Raw genomic sequence first — 27175 nt, forward strand, 5'->3', positions numbered from 1 at the left:
CCCTTCAAGATTTTGCAGACCTCAGTCAGGTCCCCCTCAATCTCCTTTTTTTCTATTGAAAACAATCCTAACCTACTCAACCTCTCTTCATAGCTAGCACCTTCCATACCAGGCAACATCCTCGTAAACCTTCTCTGCACCCTCTCCAAAGCTTTTGGTAATGTGGCGACCAGAACTGTACATAGTATTCTAAATGCAGTCAAACTAAAGTCTTGTACAACTTTAACATGACCTGCCAGCTCTTATACTCAATACCCCATCCAATGAAGGCAAGCATACCATATGCCTTCTTGACCACTCTATCCACCTGCACAGCAACCTTTAGGGTACAATGGACTTGCACTCCCAGGTCTCTCTGTTCAGCAAATTTTCCCAAGGCTCTTCTGTTTACAGTATAATTCACTCTAGAATTAGACCTCACATCTGCCACTTCTCCGCCCAACTCTCCAATCTATCTATATTCTCCTGTATTCTTTGACAGTCCCCTATGCTTTCTGCTACTCCACCAATCTTTGTGTCATCTGCAAACTTAATGATCAGACTATCAATGCCCCCTTCCAGATCATTTATGTGAACTGAAAATGCTTGAGAAAAAAACTCAGCAGTTCAAGCAGTATTGTGGAGAGAGAATCAGAGTTAACATTTTTAGCTCAATATGAGTCTTCTTCAGCACTGCTCCCCTTACTATGTCCCCATGAAACACTCTCAGGTCAGATATAGCACAGGTTAGATACAGAGTAAAACTCCCTCTATACTGTCCTCAAACACTCCCAAGGCAGGCCTAGCACAGCTTACAAATAGAGTGATGCTCTCTTCACACTGTCCCATCAAACCTACCCAGGACAGATGTAGTTTGAGGTTACATGGGGAGTAAAGCTTTCCCTATACTGCTGCATCAAATACTCCCCTGGCACATAAAGCATATACTAGATATAGAATAAAGCTCCTTCTAAACTGACCTATCAAGCATTCGCAGGGCAGGTTCAGAACAGGGTTAGATACAAAATAGAGCTCCTTCTGCAATGCTGCTCTGCAGACTATATGAGGATGTGAACTTTGATGTGGCAATGGGGCACTATCCAAATCTACAAATGAGTTACATTTCTGGACTGATAATCCAGAGGATTGAATCCCTGGGATAGTTTGAGAATTTGATTTCAGTTTTTAAAAGTCTGGAAATGAAAAGCTCATCTCTGTAAAAGTGACCATGGAGCTGTCACATAGTCACAAAATCCAACAGGTTTGCTAATGTCCTTTTAGGAAAATCTGCTGTCCTTACCTGCAGTGGAGCAACAGGTGACTTTGTCCCACACCAACGTGATTGACTCTTAACTGCCCTCTGAAATGGCCAAGCAAATCCCTCACTTATACCAAACTCAGGGATGCTCAATAAATTCGATACTTGTAATTTTATAAACCAAAGGCAAAAATTTGGGATCATTTACAAACGATTTTAATCTGTGATGGTGATAAATGGATCTGTATTGGATCAAACCATGTATGTCCAATTTGGATTCTGCCAGGGTCACTCAGCTCCTGACCTCATTACAGCTTTGGTTCAAACATGGACAAAGGAGCTGAATTCCAGAGGGCAGGTAAAAATGACTGCCCTTGACATCAAGGCCACGCACAACCGAGTGTGGCAAAAAAGATCATTAGTGAAACTGGAGTCAATGGGAATCAGGTGGAAGAATCTACAAGGGTTAGAGACGTACCTGGAACAAAGCGAGATTGATGTAGTTGTTGTAGGTCAGTTATCTCAGCTGTAGAACATCTCTGTAGGGGTTCCTCAGGGTAGTGTCCTAAGCCCAACCATCTTCAGTGGCTTCATCAATGACCGTTCCCCCATCATAAGGTCAGAAGTGGGAATGTTCATCGATGACTGCACTATGTTTAGCACCATTCATCACTCCTCAGATTCTGAAGCAATCCATGTCCAAATGCAACAAAACCTGAACAATATCCAGACTTGGGCTGGAAAGTGGCAAGCTACATTCATGCCACACAAATGTCAAGCAATGACCATTTTCAATAAAAGACAAACTAACTATCTCTGTCGACATAGAGGAGACAGTGAGGTCTGGAGATGCTGGCAATCAGATTGAGACTGTGTTGCTGGAAAAGCACAGCAGGTCAGGCAGCATCTGAGGAGCAGGAGAATTGATGTTTTGGGCCAGAGCCCTTCATCAGGAATGAGGCTGGGAGCCTTGGGGGTGGAGAGATAAATGGGAGGGGGGTGCGGCTGGGGAGAAGGTAGCTGAGAGTGCAATAGGTGGATGGAGGTGGGGGTAATGGTGATAGGTAGGAGAGGAGGGTAGAGCGGATAGATGGGAAGGAAGATTGACAGATAGGACAGGTCATGAGGACAGTGCTGAGCTGGACGGTTGGAACTGGGGTGAGGTGGGGGAGGGGAAATGAGGAAAGTGGTGAAGTCCACATTGATGCCCTGGGGTTGAAGGGTCCCGAGGCGGAAGATAAGGCATTCTTCCTCCAGGCGTCAGGTGGTGAGGGAGCAGCGATGGAGGAGGTCCAGGACCTGCATGTCCTCAGCAGAGTGTGAGGGGGAGTTGAAATGTTTGGCCACAGGGTGGTGGGGTTGATTGGTGCGGGTGTCCCGGAGACTGGACGCCTTCTCGCAGAGCACTTTAGGGAACATGTCCGAGACACCAGTTTCCTCATTTCCCCTCCCCCCACCTTACCCAGTTTTTAGATTAGATTAGATTACTTACAGTGTGGAAACAGGCCCTTTGGCCCAACAAGTCCACACCGACCCGCCGAAGCGCAACCCACCCATACCCCTACATTTACACCTTACCTAACACTACAGGCAATTTAGCATGGCCAATTCACCTGACCTGCACATGTGGACTGTGGGAGGAAACCGGAGCACCCGGAGGAAACCCACGCAGACACGGGGATAACGTGCAAACTCCACACAGTCAGTCGCCTGAGGCGGGAATTGAACCCGGGTCTCTGGCACTGTGAGGCAGCAGTGCTAACCACTGTGCCACCGTGCCGCCCATTTCCAACCTTCCAGCTCAGCACCACCTGTCAATCTTCCTTCCCATCTGTGCACTCCACCTCCTCTCCAACTTATCATCTTTACCCCCAACCCCATCCACTATTGCACTCTCAGCTATCTTTTCCCCAGCCCCACCCCCCCTCCCATTTATCTATCAACATCTGGGGGCTATCATTGACCAGAAACTCGACTGGACTAGCCATATAGATACAGTGGCGACAACAGCACCTCAGAGATTAGGAACCCTGCAGCAAATTACTCAGCTCCTGACCCTCCAAAACCTGTCCTCCTTCTACAAGGCCCAAGTCAGAAGTTTGATGGAATATTCCCCATTTGACTGAATGAAAGCAGCTCCACTAACACTCAAGAAGCTTTACATCACCCAGGACAAAGCAGCCCACTTGACTGGCATCACATCCAGTAACATCTGCTCTCTCCACCACCAACTCCCAGTAGCAGCAGTGTCTACTATCTACAAGATGCACTGAAAAAATTCACCGGAGATCCTTAGATAGCACCTTCCAAGCCTACAACCACTTTTACATAGAAGGGCAATAGCGACAGATACACATACAAGTTCCCCTCCAAGCCACTCACCATCCGAACATCGTTCATTCAGTGTCTTTGGTCCAAAATCCTGAGATTTGCTTCCTGGCAGCATTGTGGCCTGATTACAGTCGTTCAAGAAGGTAGTTCCACACCATCTTCTCAAGGGCAACCAGGGATAGGCAATATGCTGGTCAGCCAGTGTGCCCACATCCCACAAGTGAATACAAAACAAAAGAAAAAATATAGTGCCCTCGATTGGTATATAACTTGTGAAAGTGATGATGAGCAAGCAAGCATTCTGGTTGAATCTTTCCTTAAGTTTAATTCACAGGATGTGGTTGTTGTTGACATGTTCAACACCCCCAATTGTCTTTTGAGAAGGTTCCTGTGAGACACCATCTTAAACTCCTGCATTCTGTGTGATAAAGGTGCTCCCACAGTATTGTTAGCATGGAATTTACGGAATTTTAACCCAGTGATGGTGAATGAGCAGCTGACATTTGTACAAGTGAGGGATGTGTCAGTGCCCTGAAAGGGGATCATTAAAGTGTTATTGTTCCCAGGCACCTGCTGTCCTTGTTCCTCTGGGTGGTGGAGGTGTAAATTTGGAAGTCCTTTAAATCCAAATTGTTATGATCCCAGCCAATGTTATTGATGGATGAGTCATATCCCAGTGTGAAATCTGCTTAATAGATGATACTTCATTTTATTTAACATGGTGGTCATTCACTGAATCATAAGCACACAAGGCTGCAGAGTTTCTTTAACAATAAAGCAGAAGTTTATTATGCAATAGGGAATAAATAAAATAAACCAAGATATCAAAATATGGAACACAGTTTGAAATATCTTGAGACACAGCAAAGTTTCATCTATTCCCCAAACTATCATTTTACAGCATTTCAAATCTAGAGAAATTAACGTTCCAAATCAAATCTTTATATCTGACTGAACTGCTTCTCCCTAATTAAGACCATTAGATCATAAGAAATACAAACAGAAGCAAGTCGTTCATCCCCTTGGGCATGCTATGCTATTCAGTAGGATCATGGCTGATCTGACGTTCCTCATGTCCACTTTCCTGCCCTTTCCCTGTAACCCTTGATTCCTCTGATTAAGAATTCAGCTATTTCAGCCTTAAATAAACAAGGACTCAGTCCCCACTGTTCTCTGTGGCAAGAAGTTCCACAGACTCACAACCCTTTGAGAGAAGAAATTCCTCCTCTTCTCATACTTAAATTGGCACCCCTTAATTCAGAGACTGTACCATCTGGTCCTAGACACTCCTGTGAGGAGAAACATCCTCTCAGCATTGACCCTGCCAAGCCCCTTAAGAATCCTCTTTATTTCAATGAGATCACCTCTCATTCTCCCAAAGTCCAGTGAGTAGAATCCTGACCTATTTAGCCATTGCTCATGACAGAATCTTTCCTTACCGGGGATCATCTTAGTGATCCTTCTCTGAACTGACTCCAATGAATGGACTCACAAATTCTTAACATTCACCTATCCCTGTGTTTTTGTTTTTGCCGCTGTTTACCTATTATTTACTTATCTACGCGACTTAACTCTGTGATCTGCCTGTATTGCTCACATGACAAAGCTTTTCACTGTGACAATAAATTCATTTCAATTCAATTCAATATCTTGCCTTAAATAAAGGGACTGAAACAGCTCACAGGACTCAAGTGTGGTCTCATCAGCACCTTGTACAGTTGCAGTAACACTTCCCTACTGTTATACTCCAACCCTTTTGAAATAATGACCATAAAGTCATAGAGTTATATAGCATGAAAACAGACCCTTCGGTCCAACCAGGTCATGCTACCAGATAAACCAAAATGATCTGGTCTCATTAGCCAGCATTTTGCCCATATCCCTCTAAACCCTTTCTATTCATGAACCCATCCAGATTCCTCTTAAATGTTGTAATTGTACCAGCCTCCACCATTTCCTCTGGCAGCTGGTTCCATACACGCACCGCCCTCTGCATGAGAAAATTGCCTCTCAAGTCTGTTTCAAATCTTTCCCTTTCATCTTAAACCTATACCCTCTAAATTTGGACTGCCCTACCCTGGGGAAAAGACTCGCCCCTCAGCCTTTAACAGTCCAGGCAAAGACACCCTCACCCTGTTCAACCTTTGGATCTGACCCTCCAATCTTGGCAACATTGTTGTAAACCTTTTCTGAACCCTTTCAAGTTTAACAACGTATTTTCTATAGCAGGGACCAGTATTCTAAAAGTCGCCTAACCTATGTCCTGTACAGCCACATTATGACATCCCACATCCTATCCTTGATGCACTGACCAATGAAGGCAAGCATACCAAACACCATCTTCACCACCTGTAACTCTATTTTCAAGGAGCTATGCACCTGAACCCTGAGGTCCCTTTGCTTAGCAACACACCCCAGGGCCCTACTGTAAGACCTGCCCTGGTTTGCCTTCTCAAAATGCAACACCTCATAGTTATCTAATTTTAAACTCCATCTGCCACTTCTCGGCCCATTGTTCCATCTGACCAAGGTCCCACAGTATTCTGGGATCACCTTCTTCGCTGTCCACTGCACACCAATTTTAGAATCATTTGCAAACTTACATCCAAATCATTTATACAAATGACAAAAGTATTGGACCCAGCACCAATCCTTGCAGTATACCATTGGTCACAGGCCTCCAGTCCAAAAACAACCATCTACTACCTCTGTCTCCTACCTCGAAGCCAATTTTATATTTAACTGGCTAGCTCCCCCTGGATTCCTGTGATCTAACGTTGCTAACCAGTCTACCATGTAGAACCTTGTTGAACGCTGTGCTGAAATCCATATCACCAATGTCTACCACTCTGCCTTCATCAATCTTCTTAGTGACTTATTCAAAAAACTCAATTACGCTAGTGAGACACGATTTCACACAAAGCCATATTGACTCTCCTTAATCATTCCTCGCCTTTCCAAATACATGTAAATCCTGTCCCTCAGAATCCCCTCCAACAACTTACCCACTACTGAGGACAGGCTCACTGGTCTGTAGTTCCCTGGCTTTTTCTTACAGTCTTTCTTAAATAATGGCACCACATTAGCCAACCTCCAGGCTTCCAACACCTCACTTGTGGCTATTGATGATACAAATATCACTTGCAGCAATCACCTCCCTAACTTCTCAAATAGTTCTTGGATACACCTGATCATATTCCATTAGTTCTATCCTGTGAAATGTGAAATCTTTTTACATAAATACACATGATACTGACAGATTACACTTTCTTAGTTTTAATAATCCGTTAATTTCTCAATAAATGCTCCTGGTCAGGAAGTTGCAGAAGTTAAACCGGGATAACCAAGCTTTCCCTGAACCTTCCTATACTCCTTTCTAGCAGAGAAACTATATTTGCTCACTCACTCAACTTGTCCAAATCACACTGAAGCATCTCTGCATCCTCTTTACAGTTCCCTCTTCAGCCTAGTTGTGTGTCATCTGCAAATTTAGAGACATTACAATGAAATTTTCCATCTAAATCATAAATAACAGAGGTCTAAGTACTGATCCTGGTAGTACCATAATACCACTGGCTGCTAATTGGGAAAATACCCACTGATTTCTATCACTTGTTTCCGGTCCGCCAACCAATTCTCTACCCATGTCAGTTCACCACCCTCAGTGTCATGCATTTTAATTTGACATGCTGATCTTTTACGTAGGATCTTATCGAAAGCCTTCTGAAAGTCCAATTAACCCACATCCACTGGCTCCCTCTTATCAACTCTACTAGTTACAGCCTTGAAAATTCCAGTGGGTTTGTCAAGTGTGACTTGCCCTTTGTAAATCCATGCTGACTCTGCCCAATCCTGTCACTGTTTTCCAAGTGTTCTATTGTTAAATCATTCCTAATGAACTGTAGTGTTATTGCCACTTCTGGTGTCAGGCGAATAGGTATAAAATCCCCTGTTTTCACCCTACCACCTATTTTAAATGGAGGTTAGATTAGCTACCCTCCAATCCATAGCAATTGTTCCAGAGTATCTAAGAATCTTGAAGGGTGATCATCAATACATCTACTGTTTCTAGGATACTTCATTAACTGCTCTGGGATATAGATTATCGGACCCTGGGGATTTATCAGCCTTTAACCCAATCAATTTCCCAACACCACTTCCCACTAAGACTGATTTCCTTCAGTTCCCTGTATTCCCCAATATTTTTTGGGATATTATTTTTGTCCTTTTTAAAGACTGACCCAAAGTATGTATTTAATTGGCCTGCTATCGTGTTCTCTGTTTCTGGCTGTAAGGGACCTACAATTTATCTTCACTAATCTTTTATCTCTTCACGTATCTATAGAAGCTTTTACAATCAGTTTGTATGTTTCCCACAAGCTTACTTGCATACTCTATTTTCTTCTCTTATTCAATCTCTTTATGCTCCTTTGCTGTTGTCCTTCTTGTTTCCCCACCCCCCCCAACCCCAACCTTCAAAAGGGCATATACTCCAGGGAATTCAGAACAAGATTAATCTTCTGCATCAGTTCCGTTCACCCAAATAGATCAGAGAAGAATTTCCTAAATGTCACCTCCCCCCCCCCCACCGCCAGATTTTTTATTCCTTCCCTTTGCCTCTACCAAGTGATCACATGGTTATGAACAGGATGGGCCGTGTGTATAATGTGATGGCCAATGTATCGTGATTGTGAGGGACAGGCTGAAAGGACAGGAGGAGGGTCTTGACCATTATTGCTTGTTTTGTTCTTATTTAGTCTTGGTGATATCTTCTGTCTTTGTGCTGTTGCCCAGCTAACGTGGAGGCGCTCAACGAGTTGCTAAGGGAACATGAACAGGTGAAACCTCCAGTACCCAGGTAAGAGGAAAGAGGGATCTAAACGTGAGTTATCGCTCAAGCATTTTATTTATCATTCCCATCTCTGTCTCCAAAATGTGTTTGTTCAGAGTATATGGGTGAAAACATACTTCTATCTTGAGGAACATATTCAATAAAAATACGGACAAGGAGCAGTGATGACCAAAAGCTTGGGAAAGGAGCATCTTAAAGCAGAGAGAGGTAGAGAAGGAAAGAGAGGGAATTCCATAGCTTGGGATCAAGGTGGGTGAAGACACAGCCAGCAATGTTAGAATGATGACTATTGGGAATGCTTAGGAGGCTAGAATGCAGAGGAAAAGCACAGAAATCTTGAAGGGTTCTAGGTTTGTTGGATTTTACTGGGGATAGGGAAGAATAAGACCAGGGTGGAACTGCAAACAAGGATCAGGACTTTAAAATTTAGGAGGTTCTGGACTGTGAACCAGCATAGGTGAGCAAGACTGAGAAAGCAGTGACTGAAGTAGGTCTTGATCTGAGTTAGTCGGCAGAATTTTGGACGTGAATAATTTTGTGAAGTGTGATGGGGAAAATCCATGTTATTATTCATGAAAATGGATACAATGGCAGAAAAAATCCTCACTCTGGGAACTAGAACTTTGCTTCCATAATCACTGAAAAGGAGTTCTTGATTTTTTCTGCATTACCCAGATGGTGAGAGTCTGAATTTCCCTGTTTCAGCATCATGAACCTCACAGATGCGGCCGTACTGGAGAGTCAGCGCCTTATGTTACACTGACAAGGCTCCAAGAGGTAACTCATGCCTCAGAGCTCAATACTTGGCTGTCCAAAGTCAGAATGCATAACACTTAACATTTAGAATCGAGATAATTATGTTGGAGACAACAATTCCTAAAATGACACAAATTAAAATTACTAAGAATAAGTAAGGAAGTCAGGGCAAATTTTCACTCAAAGGAAAATCAACTTCAGGAATAGGTGAGTTGAGAAGAATGTTTAAATACTTAAGGCAACTTGATGCCCTTGCTGTTGAGCTGAACAAAATAGCAGTATTAAGGAAGTACCAGAGTGCACTCAATTAAAACGAAGAACAACAGATGCTTAAGATCCAAAACAGAAACAGAAGCAGAAATTGCACTAGAATTTACTGTTAGAAGGGTCATGCTAAGGTACAACAGCCCTGTTGAGAGGAAAGCTACTGATTGGATTGCTGTAATTTTGGAGGGCAGTACTGAGAGAGCACTGTATTTTCAGAGAGGCTGCACCGAGGGAGTGCTACATTGTCAGAGAGGCAGTACTGAGGGAGTACTGCACTGTCAGAGAGTCAGTACTAAGGGAGTGCTGCATTGTCAGAGAGGCTGCACTGAGGGAGCACTGTATTGTGAAAGGGTCGGTACTGAGGGAGTGCTGCACTGTCAGAGAGGCAGTACTGAGGGGGTGCTACATTGTCAGAAAGGCAGTACTGAGGTGGTGCTGCATTGTCAGAGAGGCATTACTGAGGGGGTGCTGCATTGTCAAAGAGGCAGTACTGAGGGAGTGCTACATTGTCAGAAAGGCAGTACTGATGTGGTGCTGCATTGTCAGAGAGGCATTACTGAGGGGGTGCTGCATTGTCAGAGAGGCAGTACTGAGGGAGTGCTACATTGTCAGAGAGGCAATACTGAGGGAGCACTGCACTGTCAGAGGGTCAGTACTAAGGGAGTGCTGCATTGTCAGACAGGCAGTACTGAGGGGGTGCTGCATTGTCAGAGGGTCAGTACTGAGGGAGTGCTACACTGTCCGAGGGTCAGTACTGAGGGAGTGCCGCACTGTCAGAGGGTCAGTACTGAGGGAGTGCTGCACTGTCAGAGGGTCAGTGCTGAGGGAGTGCTGCATTGTCAGAGAGATAGTACTGAGGGAACATTGCACTGTCAGAGGGTCAGTACTGAGGGAGCACTGTATTGTCAGAGGGTCAGTACTGAGGGAGTACTGCATTGTCAGAGGGTCAGTACTGAGGGAGCGCTGCACTGTCAGAGGGTCAGTACTGAGGGAATGCTGCACTGTCAGAGGGTCACTACTGAGGGAATGCTGCACTGTCAGAGGGTCACTACTGAGGGAGTGCTGCATTGTCAGAGGGTCAGTACTGAGGGGGTGCTGCATTGTCAGAGAGTCAGTACTGAGGGAGTGCTGCATTGTCAGAGGGTCACTACTGAGGGAGTGCTGCATTGTCAGAGGGTCAATACTGAGGGGGTGCTGCATTGTCAGAGAGTCAGTACTGAGGGAGTATTGCATTGTCAGAGAGGTAGTACTGAGGGAACATTGCACTTGCAGTGCTGGGGCAGTACTGAAAAAGCACTACACTGTCAAAGGGTGGTTGTAAGGAATATCTGCACTGTTAGTTCTGAGCTCTGTCTGCACTATCAGAATGGACCAGTGCTGAAGGAGTACTGCAGTGTGAAAGGGACAGCAATGAGGGCGAGATGTATGAACTGGCCTGCTGTCTTTTGGATGACACATTATAACCAAACCCAATCTTTTCTCTCTCAGACAAATGTAAAAGATCACAAGGTGTCACTATGAAAAGAAATAGGAACTTTATTCCCAATGTCCCAGGAGGATTGTTATCCCTCAACCATCAACACTAGAAACAGCAAGTCTGGTCATTACCTTATAGGTGTGGTCAGAGTGTGTTGTGTAGACTTCAGCAGCTGTGTTTCCTTTATCACAATAGTGACTGCATTTCCAAAGTATCCAACTGGCTATATCATACATTGAGATGTGCTGAAATGCTGAAAGGTGCTGTAGACTTGTGGTATTTGTTGTGGGAATGACTGACAATGTAGAGGTAGCTTTACTTTCACTTTAAAAGAGTTGAGGGAACTTTACTCTGTGAATCATCGTGTGCTGTCCTGGGATTCTTGGATGTTGACAGTGAAAAGGAAGCTTTACTTTCAGTAACTGAGGAAGCTTTAATCTGTCCAGCATCTTGCTGTGCCTCGGAGTGTTTGCTGGGGACAGTGGAGGGGGAGCTTTACTCTGTATCTAACCTGGTGCTGTCCATGTCCTGGGAATGTTTGATGAGGACTATATAGAGGGAGCTTTACTCTGTATCTAAACCTGTGCTGTGCATGTCCTGGGAATGTTTGATGAGGACTATATAGAGGGAGCTTTACTCTGTATCTAACCTGGTGCTGTCCATGTCCTGGGAATGTTTGATGAGGACTGTATAGAGGGAGCTTTACTCTGTATTTAACCTGGTGCTGTCCATGTCCTGGGAATGTTTGATGAGGACTGTATAGAGGGAGCTTTACTCTGTATTTAACTCTGTGCTGTCCATGTCCTGGGAATGTTTGATGAGGACTGTATAGAGGGAGCTTTACTCTGTATTTAACCTGGTGCTGTCCATGTCCTGGGAATGTTTGATGAGGACTGTATAGAGGGAGCTTTACTCTGTATCTAACCTGGTGCTGTCCATGTCCTGGGAATGTTTGATGAGGACTGTATAGAGGGAGCTTTACTCTGTATCTAACCTGGTGCTGTCCATGTCCTGAGAATGTTTGATGAGGACTGTATAGAGGGAGCTTTACTCTGTATCTAACCTGGTGCTGTCCATGTCCTGGGAATGTTTGATGAGGACTGTATAGAGGGAGCTTTACTCTGTATCTAAACCTGTGCTGTGCATGTCCTGGGAATGTTTGATGAGGACTGTATAGAGGGAGCTGTATTTTTAATTTAAACAAGTAGAGGGAACTTTCCTCTTTGTCTAACTCCATATTGTTCTTGCTCTTAATTTTCAGTCCAATTTTCCCTGAACCAGCTGTGCCAAGAGCTCCTCCCCTGATCCATCACCATCATACTGTGCACTCTGTGGTTGCAGGAAGTGCTGGATCAGCCTGTCTGAGCTGCAATCAGAGAAGGAAGAGATCTGCATTGCAGATACACAGACGAGCCAAAGAGACCAAGAGCAGGAATCACGGAGTGGAGGTCACTGTCCTCTCTGTGGGCAGGTACAAGAAACCGCAAGTTCCTCAAACCTGACCTCATTACAATTAGGAAACAATCTCTGGTGTTCAGGCTAATATTGCAGAAGCCAGAACATTAACTGATAGGAGTTGCCTGGCTCCACACTGATTCCGCAGAATACGATCGTACAGAGGAAGGTCATCATGCCTTGCACTGACCTTAGGAATGAGCTATCTAATAAGTCCCAATCCCATTCTCTTCCCCCACAGCCTTCCAGACTTTTCCACATCAAATAGTTTTGCAATTCCCTTTTCAAAGTTATAATCGAATCTTCTTTCACCACACTTTGATGCAGCACATAACTTACTCAATTAAAGATCAATCTTTTCATCCCCACACTCCCCTCAAACACACACCTCTGGATTTATTGCTCAACCTTCTAAATGTGCTTCTTGAGATGACTGGCTCAGTTGCCTACTATTACCGAAATGATTGATTTATGGCTTATTTGATGAGGGAGATTATGATAATGTCACTTCACAAGTAATCCAGAGGGCCAGCCTAATGTTCTGGGACAGGGGCTCTAACCTCACCATAATGGCTGGTGAAAATTTGGACATAATTCATACATCCTGGAATATAAAGCTTATCTCAGTGATGGTGACTACGAAACTATAATTGATTGTTATGAAAATACATCTCCAGCACTTTCTGTTTTTACTTTCAGCTTAACAAATGACCTTTAAGGGGACACTATCTGCCATATTTACCTAGTCTTGCCAAGATTCCAGACCCACAGCAATGTGATTCCTGATGAAGGGCTTATGCCCATAATGTCGACTCTCCTGTTCCTTTTCCAGCACCACAGTCTTTGACTCTGATCTTGGGCATCTGCAGGCCTCACTTTCTCCACAGTAATGTGGTTGACTGTTAACCACCCTCTGAAATAGTCGAGCAAGCCACTCAAAGTCATAGAGTGATAGAGTCATCCAGCATGGAAACAGACTCTTCGGTCCAACCATAATCCCAAACGAAACTTAGTCCCACCTGGCAGTTCAAGAGCATTAAAAGCTGGCCTAATAACTGATGCACGTAGGAGAAAGTGAGGACTGGATGCTGCCTGACCAACTGATGCACGTATCCCATTAAGGAGTAGATAATACTACTATGTGATAATACTCATATGTAAATCTAATATGCACCCTCTCCAAGACTTGCCATCCTTTTGAAGGTGAGGTCTCTCAGAATTGGTCAGAGCAGTCCTTCTGAGGCCATCAGTTATTTGTACTGTTTTAACACAATTTTGGTGCTGCTGTACTCAATACCTCTCCATATAAGCAAAAGATAACTTTTTTCTTTGACAAACAGTCTGGTTATCTCCAGAAATTAATAAGTTATGTATCCACACAGAGAGTGGGGTATTCCACCACAGCCCTTGGTCCCACTGCTTCTCCATAACAGCCCATTCACCACATGGCCCACAGCCAGGCTTCAGGTCCAGGTAGCTCCTCATCGACATGCTTAGCCTCATTGTGTGGTGTTGACTGAGCTGGGATTCAGGGCTGGTCACCCACTGACTGAGCTGGGATTCAGGGGTGGTCTCCCACTGACTAATCTGGGATTCAGGGCTGGTCTCCCACTGACTGAGCTGGGATTCAGGGCTGGTCTCCCACTGACTGAGCTGGGATTCAGGGCTGGTCTCCCACTGACTGAGCTGGGATTCAGGGCTGGTCTCCCACTGACTGAGCTGGGATTCAGGGCTGGTCTCCCACTGACTGATCTGGGATTCAGGGCTGGTCTCCCACTGACTGAGCTGGGATTCAGGGCTGGTCTCCCACTGACTGAGCTGGGATTCGGGCCTGGTCACCCACTGACTGAGCTGGGATTCGGGGCTGGTCTCTCACTGACTGAGCTGGGATTCAGGGCTGGTCTCCCACTGACTGAGCTGGGATTCAGGGCTGGTCTCCCACTGACTGAGCTGGGATTCAGGGACGGTCTCTCGCTAACTGAGCTGGGATTTGGGGTGGTCTGTAGCCCAAATATAATTGCATGTGTTTCTGACTGATGTATTATCTCTTGACTATAGGTTTCGGGTTACACGTGTTGGGAAAGGTCAGTGGGCGCAGGAACTGAGCAGGCTGCCTGCGATTGAAACATGTTCTCGGGGTCATTCAGTCACAACGCAGACAGACCCGGAGTGTGAGAAACCCACCACCCATGAAAGCACAGCCAGTGAGGGGATGATAAAGGTACGTAGCTGTGTGTCGTGGGTTGGGTTCCCCTCAGACTCAGTCGGCTCTGAACATTGCCCTCCCACAATCCCCACGCCCCCCCACTTCCTTTCCTCGTCTACCTCAAACCCCACTCATTACTCCATCTCATTCACTCCTCACTCCACTCCCATCCCCCCCACTCCCCTCTCTGTGCTTACACATTCTCCTCGCCTGGTTGGTGACTGATCTTCTTTGTCATTTTGCGAAAAATGTCAGTGGATGACTGAGTACAGGCTTCCCATCTGACAAAGGATCTGCAGATTCACAGAGATCAGATTCATAATTCATTTTGTATTATTCCAGGAGTCTGCTCCTGCCCAGCTCAGGCGACTGTGTGGAGTTTGCACGTTCTCCCCGTGTCTGCGTGGGTTTCCTCCGGATGCTCCGGTTTCCTCCCACAGTCCAAAGATGTGCAGGTCAGGTGAATTGGCCATGCTAAATTGCCTGTAGTGTTAGGTAAGGGGTAAATGTAGGGGTCTGGGTGGGTTGCGCTTCGGCGGGGCGGTGTGGACTTGTTGGGCCGAAGGGCCTGTTTCCACACTGTAAGTAATCTAATCTAATCAAGCTGTGACTCGAGAATGAGCTTCTCACAGATGGGTTCTCAAGAATATCATGTTTTGGATAGAAATAAAGAATAATTAGTGATCAATCTGAATCACTGACTCTGCTGGCTGCTCAGTCTGTGACCATTGCTAAGTCTGACTAACTTCTCTTTCCCACTTATATCATTTCTCATTTTTCTCCCTGTCCTTTGTCTATTCGTCTTTCAACCCCACTTCTCTTTCTCTCTCACTCTCTCTGGCCACCTTCCCTTGTAGTCGAGTGTAAATAATTGAGTAAATTTGTGGTGTGTGAACGTGTGCAATGCAGCACACTCAAATGGTTCATTGTTCACTCTGGAATGATGTGCAGTGTATGTGTGTGTGTGTCTGTGACTGTATCACTGTCACTCTGATGTTAAGTGACTGAGTGCTGCTGTCTGTTCTTTTTCAGGGCTGTGTCTTCCCTTCCGGACAAGGCGCAGACAGCCAGTGATGGGCCTGGAGATGACGATACCAAAGGCCTCGCCTGATCTCAGACACAATCTCAGCACTAGTCCCCAATCCTAACCGCTGGCGAGGAACCTCCTTTCAAAACTACACTGTCCCACTGGTCCATCTCGCACTCTGCACTTGGGAGCTGGGACTCTAGTACCAGATACACAACCAGCGAGGCAGAAAGATGGTCAGCTAGCTGGGGCATCCTGGCTGGTCTGATTGTAAGCTCAAATCCATATAACCTTTAACTTCCCTGTTTACATTTCAGCCTGACCCAGATCTCTGGGACTGTGCCGAGCTTGGGTATAGTTGGGGTGGAGGGGAAGGGGAAACATGGGGTTTCACCCCCAACCTGAAGAGATTGCTTGTCAACTTGCCCACACACCTCAATGCCATAGTTCAATTCTCATCAGCTCCGAAAGCGGCCTTTAGTGAAATGAGTGAGGACAGCCCAGACATGCACAGGCCTCTTGCACACCCTGGTGGCATTAGCTGGCACTGCAGTCCTTTCTCACTGTTTGTTCACAGATTCCCTCTGGGAAGAAAATTAGTGTTCAGTGATGTTTAACCCCTCATTTTACTTTACTCCTGGAGATTAATTAAACCAATCCTGAACAGTTAAAAAGCCCAAAACCTGGTGTAGAACAGTGTGGGAAGCAGAGAGGAAGAAATCCCTCCTTAAAAAGACTTGCATTTCTACGTTCTTTCATAACATCAAAAGCATTCACAACCAATGAAGTACCTTTGGAATGTACTGATGGTGGAAAACCCAGCAGCCAAATTTACAGGCAGCGGGCTCCCCCAAATGTGATACTTCCCAAATAACCTGTTTTACTTTCAAATAAAACAAAGAACTGCAGATGGTAGAGATAGGAAACAACAACAGAAATCGCTGGAGAAATTCAGATGGTCTGGCAGCACCTGTGGAGAGAAAGCAGAGTTAATGCTTCCAGTCCAGTTTCAGAACTCCAGTTGGTGTAGGTGCCTTCAGCTGCATAAACTCCGTGAACTGGAATCCTCAATCAGCCTCATTTTAGTCTCTTAGTTCACTTATTCAGACCTACTCTTTTGAGCAAACATATGGCCACCTTGCTCCCTATAGCTTTTGTGGCACATTGGTAGTGTCCCTACCTTTGGGCCACGAGGCCTGGGGTCAAGTCGAACCTGCGTCAGAGGTGGATCACAACATATCTGAACAGATTGATTAAAAATATCTTTGGCCATCTGACCTCATGTCTTCTTATGTGACTTGGCGTCATACTTAGTTTCAGGATGTCCCCGCGATGTCGCTTGGGATGTTTCATTACGCTGAAGATGCTTCACAAATATAAGGTGTTGTTGTTGAAAGGAAAACGCAAGCACATGGCGAGATAAGCATAGAACCTCGAAAAGTAAAGCACAGAACAAGCCCTTTGGCCCACGGTGTTTTGCTGAGGATTAATCCTAATGTAAAATAAAATAACCTAACCTACACACCCCTAAACTTACTACTGTCCATGTGCATGTCCAGCAGTCGCTTAAATATCCCCCATGACTCTGCTTCCTCCACCCTCACAGCTGGCAACGCATTCCATGCATTCACAACTCTCAGTATAAAGAACCTACTTCTGACGTCTCCTCTATACCTTTCTCCTAATATCTTAAAAATATGACCCCTTGTACCAGTCAATCCTGCCCTGGGGAAAAGTCTCTGGCTATTGACTCTATCCATGCCTCTCATTATCTTGTATACCTCAATCAGGTCACCTCTCTTCCTCCTTCTCGCCAGGGAGAAAAGTCCAAACTTAGTCAATCTCTCTTCATAAGACAAGCCCTCCAGTCCAGGCAGCACCCTGGTAAACCTTTGCACCCTCTCCGAAGCCTCTGTACCTTTCCTATAGTAGGGCAACCAGAATTGGACACAATATTCCAAGTGTGGTCTCACCAGAGACTTGTAGATCCCCTTGTTAATGAAAGCCAAAACACCATATGCTTTCTTAACAACCCTATCCATTTGGGTGGCAACTTTGAGGGATCTATGTACTTGAACACCAAGATCCCTCTATTCCTCCACACTGCCAAGCAGTCGGTTTGTAGAATGACACCCGCAGAGGGAGGACATTCAGCCCTTTTAGGAAGCTGTCTGATTTCCCTGTTCTTTGCCCCATACGATGGATAAATACTTGAAGAGAGAAATTAGCTGAAGAAATTTATTGTCAAATCTGCTTCTGGTGCCATTTCAGTTCAAATTGCATTCTGAGCTCGATTCGCCTGATGGGTCACTGATAGAGAATTGGGAATCGATCTGAGCACATCACACCCGGCTCATGTGTCCACCCTACAGCTTCAGGCATCAGCTCCTCCTCTGCTTGACAGCCATAATGCAAACACATGAATTAAGAGAGGTATTAAGTCATACTACATGACTCTATTTGGCCTTCAAGCCTGCTCCACCATTCATTAAGGTCATGCCTACTCTGTTTGAGTTCCAAATTCCAATGAATTGGAACGATCTCAACGATAGGTGAGCAGCCTCTTCCTAAACAGTCTGTGTGTGCCCAGTTCTGAACTGCGAGGTTTGTTCGAAATCTTTTCAACTATCCAACTCCTCCTGCCTTGGGCTTCTCCCCTCCAGATTCCTGTACCCCCACACCGTCTCCCCTCCACCTTCCTGTACCCCCCACACCTTCTCCCTTTCACCTTCCCGTACCCCCCACACCTTCTCCCTTTCACCTTCCCGTACCCCCATACCTTCTCCCCTCCAGCTTCCCGTACCTCCACACCTTCTCCCTTTCACCTTCCCGTACCCCCACACCTTCTCCCTTTCACCTTCCCGTACCCCCACACCTTCTCCCCTCCACCTTCCCGTACCCCCACACCTTCTCCCCTCCACCTTCCCGTACCCCCACACCTTCCCCCCTCCACCTTCCCGTACCCCCACACCTTCCCCCCTCCACCTTCCCGTACCCCCACACCGTCTCCCCTCCAACTTCCCGTACCCCCACACCGTCTCCCCTCCACCTTCATGTACCCCCCACACCGTCTCCCCTCCACCTTCATGTACCCCCCACACCGTCTCCCCTCCACCTTCATGTACCCCCCACACCGTCTCCCCTCCACCTTCATGTACCCCCCACACCGTCTCCCCTCCACCTTCATGTACCCCCCACACCGTCTCCCCTCCACCTTCATGTACCCCCCACACCGTCTCCCCTCCACCTTCATGTACCCCCACACCTTCTCCCTTTCACCTTCATGTACCCCCCACACCGTCTCTCCTCCAGCTTCCTGTACCCCCCACACCTTCTCCCCTCCAACTTCTTGTAACCCCACACCATCTCCCCTCCAACTTTCTGTACCCCCCCCCACCGTCTCTCCTCCAACTTTCTGTACCCCCCCACCGTCTCTCCTCCAGCTTCCTGTACCCCCCACACCGTCTCCCCTCCAGCTTCATGTATTGCTCACACTTCTTGCGTTGTTTTCTGGGCAAGATGACTGTTGGCTGCAGGGCCTTAACTCACACTTGGGATCTGTTCCATACCCGTCACACTTGGGATAGCTTGAAGAATTTCCAGCACAGAAACAAACCATTGGCCCAACCATTCCAGTGTTCTTTATGTTCCACACCGCCTCTGTATAGCACTATCCACCATTGCTTCCCAGACACTGCAGCACCTCCTCAGTACTGTAACTCTGACAGCTGTACTTTAGCACCATCTTTCCTCAGTACTACCCCTCCAACACTGCAGAGCACCCTCAGTACTGAAATGATTGTGCTGGCTGAGATTTTATTTTGCAAAACCTGGGAATGACCTCTGACTTGATCCCAAAGCAGCTTTGTTGTCCCAACCCTCAATCCCTGCCTTTTCCCAAATTTGGTCTTTGTCCCAAGTCATAGACTCAAAAGGTTAGTTTAAAGTAGTGTTGGTTTATTATTCCTGTACAATGTGCTTCCAGATTCAGACTTGATAAAAACAAATTCTCTGTCCACATTCTGAAGCTGAGAAAGAAAAACTTGCGTTTCTAAAGTATTGTTCACAATGGCAGGATGATGCACAGTGCTTCATAGCCCAATGAGGAACTTTCTTCAACCTGGTCACTGTTGTAATACAGGAAACCTGAAAGCCAATTCATATACAGCAGGATTCCACACAAAACTGTAAATAAATTATATCACCTTATGAATTGTTTAAGAGAGATACATATTGTCTAGGACAGTGGGAATGACTCCCCTTTCCAGCATGTTGTCGATAGCTCTGTCATAAACTCAGTGTATATTTTTTTTCCTACGTATGAATTCAGCTCAGCTGGCTATTCAGCCCCTCAAATCTTCTCCACTACTCAGTGAGATAGTAGCTAATCTGATTATGGTCTTCACTGCCTAGTCCTATTAGCCTTTGTCTCCCTGTTTCCTGAGCCAAGAGTAAACCACCTGGAAAGACATGCTTCCCACACAGCCTCACTCTGAACCACCTTCAGTCAACCTTATTCCCTCCTGTTCCTGTCAGAAAGCCAACTTTTTCACGCAGAGGGTGGTACATGTATGGAATGAGCTGCCAGAGGAAGTGGTGGAGGCTGGTACAATTGCAACATTTAAGAGGCATCTGGATGGGTACATGAATAGGAAGGGTTTGGAGGGATATAGGCTGGGTGCTGGCAGGTGGGAGTAGATTGGGTTGGGATATCTGGTCGGCATGGACGGGTTGGACCGAAGGGTGTGTTTCCATGCTGTACATCTCTATGACTCTTCTGATCCCCTATTCTTTCCCTATCCCCTTCTCTATTTTTCTTTTTCCAAATACTTATCTAATTATCTTTTGAAAGGTACTATTTAATCTGCTTCTAGGCAGTTCAATTCAGGGGACTCTACAACTTGATGGCCTAATATATCCCTCACTTTATTTCTATCACATGGATCAATCCCAGTTCAATGGAGAGTGCAGGAGGACATGCCAGGAGCAGCATCAGGCAAACCTTAAAATGAGCTGCCAACCTAGTGAAGCGACCAAACAGGACTACTTGCATACCAAACAGCATAAACAGCAAATGACAGAGCTAAATTATTCTACACCAAAAGATCAGATATATACTCTGCCACATTTCAGTCATGTATGATGGTTGACAATTAAACAGCTGACTGGAAGACGACACTCCACAAAAATCCCACATCAGTGCCAAAGGCTGAAGCATTTACAATAACCTATGATCTATCGCAGCTCCCACTGGAATTCCCCATCACCACAGATGCCAGACTCCAGTCAATTCAAAGCACTGCATGTGATATCAGGAAAATAGGAACCGGAATAGACCATTCAGCCCTTTATCCTATTCTACCACTTAATGAGATCATGGCTGATATGTAGCCTAATTCGATAGCCCATATCCTTTGATATATTTGCTTAACAAACCTTTATCTGAGATTTAAAATTAACAACTAATCCAGCATCCACTGCCTTTTGTAGAAGAGAGTTCCAAACATCTCCCATCCTGGTGTACAGAAGTGCTTCCAAACATCTCACCTGGACAGTTTGGCCCTACATTTTAGATCAGGACCTTTTGTTCTAGAATCCTCAATGCGTGAATATAGTTTATCGATAATTACCCTGTCTTTGATCAGATCACCCTTTACCCTTCAAAATTCTGGAGAAAATGGGCCTAATTTGTATAATCTCTCCTGATAATGTAACCCTGAAGTCCAGGCATCATACTTGTAAAATCTCTGTTGTTCTCCATCCTAGGCCAATATATCCTTCCTAAGGTGTGGCGCCCAGATGGGCTCACAGTACTCCAAGTGGGGTCCAACCAGGATTTCATATAACTGCAGCATAATATAGAATCATAGAGATGTACAGCATGGAAACAGACCCTTCGGTCCAACTCATCCATGCCAACCAGACATCCCAATCTAATCTAGTCCCACTAGCCAGCACCTGGCCCATTTCCCTCCAAACCCTGCTTATTCATATACCTATTCAGATGCCTTTTAAATATTATAATTGTACCAGCCTCCACCACTTCCTTTGGCAGCTAATTCCACATACGTAACACCCTCTGCACGAAAATGTTGTCCCTTAGGTCCTTTTTTTTTTAAAACTTTCCCCTCTCACCCTAACCCTATGCCCTCTAGTTCTGAACTCCCCTACCCCAGGAAAAAGACTTTGTCTATTTATCCTATCCACGATCTTATAAACCTCTATAAGGTCACCCCTCAGCCTCCGATACTCCAAGGAAAACAACTCCAGCCTGTTCAAACTCTCCCTATAGCTCAAATCCTCCAACCTTGGCAAAGTTTTTCTGAATCTTTTCAAGTTTCACAACATTCTTCTGATAGGAAGGAGACCAGAATTGCACACAATATTCCAACAGTGGCCTAACCAATGTCCTGTACAGCTGCAACATGACCTCCCAACTCCTATACTCAATACTCTGACCAATAAAAGAAAGCATACCAAACGCCGCCTTCACTATCCTATCTACCTGTGACTCCACTTTCAAGGAGCTATGAACCTGCACTCCAAGGTCTCTTTGTTCAGCAACATTCACTCGGACCTTACAATTAAATGTATAGATCCTGCTAAGATTTGCTTTCCAAAATGCAGGACTTTGCATTTATCTAAATTAAACTCCATCTGCCACTTCTCAGCCCATTGGCCCATCTGGTCCAGATCCTGTTGTAATCTGAGGTAACCCTCTTTGCTGTCCACTACACCTCCAATTTTGGTGTCATCTGCAAACTTACTAACTGTATCTCTTCTGCTCGCATCCAAATCATTTATGTAAATGACAAAAAGTAGAGGGCCCAGCACCGATCCTTGTGGCACTCCACTGGTCACAGGCCTGCAGTCTGAAAAACAACCCTCCACCACCACCCTCTGTCTTCTACCTTTGAGCCAGTTCTGTATCCAAATGACTAGTTCTCCCTGTATTCCATGAGATTTAACCTTGCTAATCAGTCTCCCATGGGGAACCTTGTTGAATGCCTTACTGAAGTCCATATAGATCACATCTACTGCTCTACCCTCATCAATCCTCTTTGTTACTTCTTCAAAACACTCAATCAAGTTTGTGAAACATGATTTCCCATGTACAAAGCCATGTTGACTATCCCTAATCAGTGCTTGCCTTTCCAAATACATATACATCCTGTCCCTCAGGATTCCCTCCAACAACTTGTCCACTACCAACGTCAGGCTCACCGGTCTATAGTTCCCTAGCTTGTCCTTACAACCTTTCTTAAATAATGGTGCCACGTTAGCCAACCTCCAGTCTTCTGGACCCTCACCTATCTGAATCCTTGTACTCTAGTTCCTCTAGATATAAAAGCCTGCATTTCCATTAGCCTTCCTAATTATTTTCTGCATCTGTTCACGGCATTTTAAAGATCAACGCAACTGAACCCCTGAGAAATGGCTGAAAGCATTGGATACTGCAAAAGCTATGGGCCCTGACATTTTGAATAATAATTCTGAAGACTTATTACCCTAATCAAGCTGTTCCAATACAGCTCAAGACTGACCCCTACCCTGCAATGCAGGAATTGTCCAGGTACATCCTGTAAACAAAACGCAGGACCAGCCAATTACTGCCCCATCAGTCTAGACTTAATTGTCAGTAAAATGATGGATGGGGTTATCAACAAGTGCTATTGAGCATCACTTATGTAGCAATAACTTGGGTTCCATTAGGGCTGTTCAGTTCCTGATCTCATCACAGGCTTAGTTCAAACTTGACAGGAGCTCAACTCCAGAGGTGAGGTGAGAGAGTGACAGCCCTTGGCATCAATTCAGCATTTGACTAAACATGGCATTGAGGAGCCCTAATAAAACTGGAGTCAATGGGAGTCCACAGGTTCTAGTTATACCAGGCACAGAGGAAGATGGTTGTGGTTGTTGGACGTCAGTCATCTCAGCTCCAGGACATCTCTGCAGGAGCTCCTCAGGGTAGTGTCCTTGGCCCAACTGTGTTCAGTTGCTTCTTCAATGACCTTGCCTCCACCATAAGGTCAGAAGATGTTTGCTGATGATTGTACAATGTTCAGCATCAATCATGACTCTTCAGAAACTGAAACACTCAATGTCAAAACGCAGCAGGACTTGGGACAATATCCAGGTTTGGGCTGACAAATGATGAATAGCATGTTCATCATGCAAGTGTCAGACATGACCATCATATCTTAACTTCGAATGGCATTACAAGAGTGGTTCTAAAGATGAGAAACTTTAGTTACAAGTATCGATTGGTGAAATTGGGACAATTTTGTATGGAGAGACGAAGTATTGATATAAATTTTGAAAATTATGGAGGGACTGGACAGAGTAAATAAGGGAAATTTCCCCTGATCATAACAGGATTGTGAGCCAGATTACACAGCTTTTGTAATGAAGGAAGTGAGACAAACTTATTCTATACAGGTTTGGAAAGCACTGCTTCGAATTGTGGGGGAGGCAGGTTCAATTGAGCCATTCAAGAGGGAATTGGATGATGACTATTCACATACAAACAATATACAATGTTGAGAAAAAGGCAGGAGTTTGTCACTAAATAAAATGCTCAGAGAGCTGGTGCAGGCACAATGGGCTGAATGGCCTCCTGCACCATAACAATTCTATGGTGACCAGGGCTGGAAGCACTACCATCAACATCCTGAGGGTTATCACTGACCAGAAACTGAACTGGACCAGCCATGTAAATAATGTGGCGACAAGAGCAGGTCAGAGGCTAGGAATGTTGCAGTGAGAAACCCATTTGCCTGACTCACCAAAACCCATCCACTACCTCTATTAGGAACAAGTCTAGAGTGTGATGGAATACTCCCCACTTCTCTGAATGAGTGCAGAGCTATCAACACTCAAGAAGCCTGACACCATTCAGGACAAAGCAACCTGCTTGATTGTTTAGATAGATATTGTGCCATTCACTTCCTCCAACACTGTTGTAGCTGTGTGTACATCTGCCAGATGCACTGCAGCAATTCATCAAAGCTCCTTAGGAATCCCCTTCCAAACCCACAACCAGTACTTTTTAATACAGTCAGTTGGCTCAGCTGGCTGGATGGCAGATTTGTGATGCAGAGTGAGTTCAATTCCCACAACAGCTGATGTTGCCACAAATGGGGGACTCTCCTTCTCAGTCTACCCCCTTGCCTGAGATGTGGTGACCTTCATAAATTATGGCAACTTTACGTTTTTTTAATTTACTTTCTAGAAGGAACAAGGGGCTTGATGAATGGGAACACCACCACAGGCAAGTTCCCCACCAAGGTGTTTTCCGTTTTGACTTGGGAAAATATATCAGCTTCATTCGCCGTCACTGAATAATAATCCCAGAACCCTCTGGAACAGGATTGTGGATGTACTTGTACCAGATGTGGGCAGTGGTACAAGGAGACAGCTCATCTCAAGGGGAACTAGGGATAGACAATAAATACCAGCCCAGTTAATGAAACCCGTATCCCTTGAGTGAATATTAAGAAAAATACTGACTGCACAAAAATAATCCTCAATTCCTGTTTGGTTCTTTTGTCAAATAACTTAAAATCAGTGGCTTATGGTTGATGACCTTCCCAACACTGGAAATAAATCTCTTCAATTCACTCTGGTCAAAACTCTTCACCTCTATCAAAACCCCCATAATTTTCTCTGCTCTACAGGGACTGATCCCAGTATTTCCAGTCTTTTCACAATGCTGGCGTTCCCCACTCTTGGTAGGATTCTGACAAACCTGTCTGCAAACGCTTCGAGATTTTGACATCCTTTCTAAAGGTGGTAGACAGTGAATGCAGAGCTCTTTAGAAGCAATGGGCTCAAGGTTCTGCCAAACACAGACTCATTCCATTGTTGAGGTCCGATTCTAACACACTATACTCCAGCGTCTCCACTGATTGGTTGAGTCTACATCTCCATCCTAGCCCCAATATTTTCTTAGTCCAGAACCGGAGTCCACTCTGAGTAAGCATGTCCCTACATATTAATTTTGTTAATTCCAGAATCATGGTCCACTGGCAAGACCAGTATTGTGTTGTCTATTGCAATTTATTCCCTCCAAGGGTGGGCATGGGCCATTGTCTTGAACCATTGGTGGAGGTCTCACTCAATTAGTGCAATAATGCTGCAGTCCTCATGCTCCTGGTGGGACCTTTCAGAATTTGACGTGAGTCAGAAAGCAGTTGGAAATAAAATATTGGCCTCAGTGAAAGTAACCATGAGGCTATCAGAAAAACACATTTGGCTCACCAATGTCCTTTAGGGAAGGGTATCTGTAATCCTTACGCGATTTGAATCGCTACACGACTCCTATTACACATCAATGTGATTTACCATAACTACCTTCCAAAAGGAGTTTGAGAAGACACTCCATTTGTATTAATCCCATTGACTTCAGAAGGTAGCCCACTACCATCTTTCCAGAACAACTAAGGATGGTCAATAACTATTAGTATTTCCAGTACGTTCACACCCCCAGTAGGAAATGAAATCAATGAAACCTATGCCTTCGACGTGCACCTCTAATTCACCTGAAATGCTCTCGAGATGTGCCATTTCATTACTGAGGACTCAGAGGTAATTCCCAATGATTGACAGCTCAACGGGTTGACAATGCACAGGCTGCCAATAAAATCAAAGAAGTAATAAAGTTACCATCACTCATCCCATTCAGTCACAGATGCGCACTAACTGGGATATAACTGCTTCATACCTCGCCGAATGACTCTGTTGCAGACAGATCAAAATGACAGAGACCCCAGGACACTGCCACAAAACAATGCCCCTTTGTGAAACCCCATTTGTGCTCCTGGCAGCAAACAGAGGACAAGGCGATCAGCTTGGCTTCACAAAGGGTGAAAGGTCATTGGTTGGACCCAATTACAAGGGAATTCCAAATCCCATTGGACAATGTTCACTCCTTGAATGTGTCTTATATGCTCACATGATTCCATGTTCAGGTCCCAGGAATGTCTCATCACGAGAGAGGCTTTGCACAAGTTTAAATTGTTGAGAATTAAAAGGTTGGCGTTCTCAGAGAAAGCCCTCAATTAACACACCAAGGACCCATCCTCTATCTGGAAGCTGATGGTTCCTGGTTCTCCATCTGCGGAAATTCAAGGCCATGGTGAATTCTGACAAGGATTGCAGTCCAACCCCCCTCATATCTCCCATGTGAAGCACCAATCCTGGAACCAAAGGCCCGTCACCCATTCCTCCAGTTGGCTTTGGCTCCACGTGTAGGGTTGGTTGGAATTCAGGTGGGAATATTCAGACAAGGAGTTCCTCATCCTGTTGTGAAATCGGAATGGACGATGGTGGAGGAGGGGCAGCTCGAATCTGAAAAGTTGAACAGCAACAAAGGATCACGTGAGCCATTTGTTAAACACAAATTCAGGGCATTTAGATTGAAATAATGTTCCCTCACTCTATGATTGTGGCTCCTCCCCTATTCCCCTGGGTTCAACACAAACCAAAGGAATTCATAACCAAAAGGTAGCACTGGGCCATCAACTCAAACATTGAACAAAGATTGTAAACCATCACAGCAGAGGGCA

General features: G+C 45.2%; 2 protein-coding genes across 4 annotated transcripts in view; one reads left to right on the top strand and one right to left on the bottom strand.

Moving 5' to 3' along the window:
- LOC140491772 (RELT-like protein 2) overlaps positions 1–16748 on the top strand; it is a 29280-nt gene extending 12532 nt beyond the window's left edge. For all 3 annotated transcript variants that reach the window (XM_072590172.1, XM_072590174.1, XM_072590173.1), the window contains 4 exons: positions 8363–8426; positions 12182–12391; positions 14434–14596; positions 15614–16748. In XM_072590172.1, the coding sequence (XP_072446273.1) occupies positions 8363–8426; positions 12182–12391; positions 14434–14596; positions 15614–15655 (479 nt within the window). In that variant the 3' untranslated portion in view covers positions 15656–16748. The remainder of the gene's footprint in view (positions 1–8362; positions 8427–12181; positions 12392–14433; positions 14597–15613) is intronic.
- A 2800-nt stretch (positions 16749–19548) lies between these two features.
- The window catches only part of LOC140491910 (F-BAR and double SH3 domains protein 2-like), a 74490-nt gene continuing 66863 nt past the window's right edge, over positions 19549–27175 (bottom strand). The window contains exon 20 of the mRNA XM_072590365.1: positions 19549–26957. Coding sequence (XP_072446466.1) covers positions 26889–26957 — 69 coding nt within the window. The 3' untranslated portion in view covers positions 19549–26888. The remainder of the gene's footprint in view (positions 26958–27175) is intronic.

Source organism: Chiloscyllium punctatum, chromosome 20, assembly GCF_047496795.1.
Source record: "Chiloscyllium punctatum isolate Juve2018m chromosome 20, sChiPun1.3, whole genome shotgun sequence".
Classification (NCBI taxonomy): Eukaryota; Metazoa; Chordata; class Chondrichthyes; order Orectolobiformes; family Hemiscylliidae; genus Chiloscyllium; species Chiloscyllium punctatum.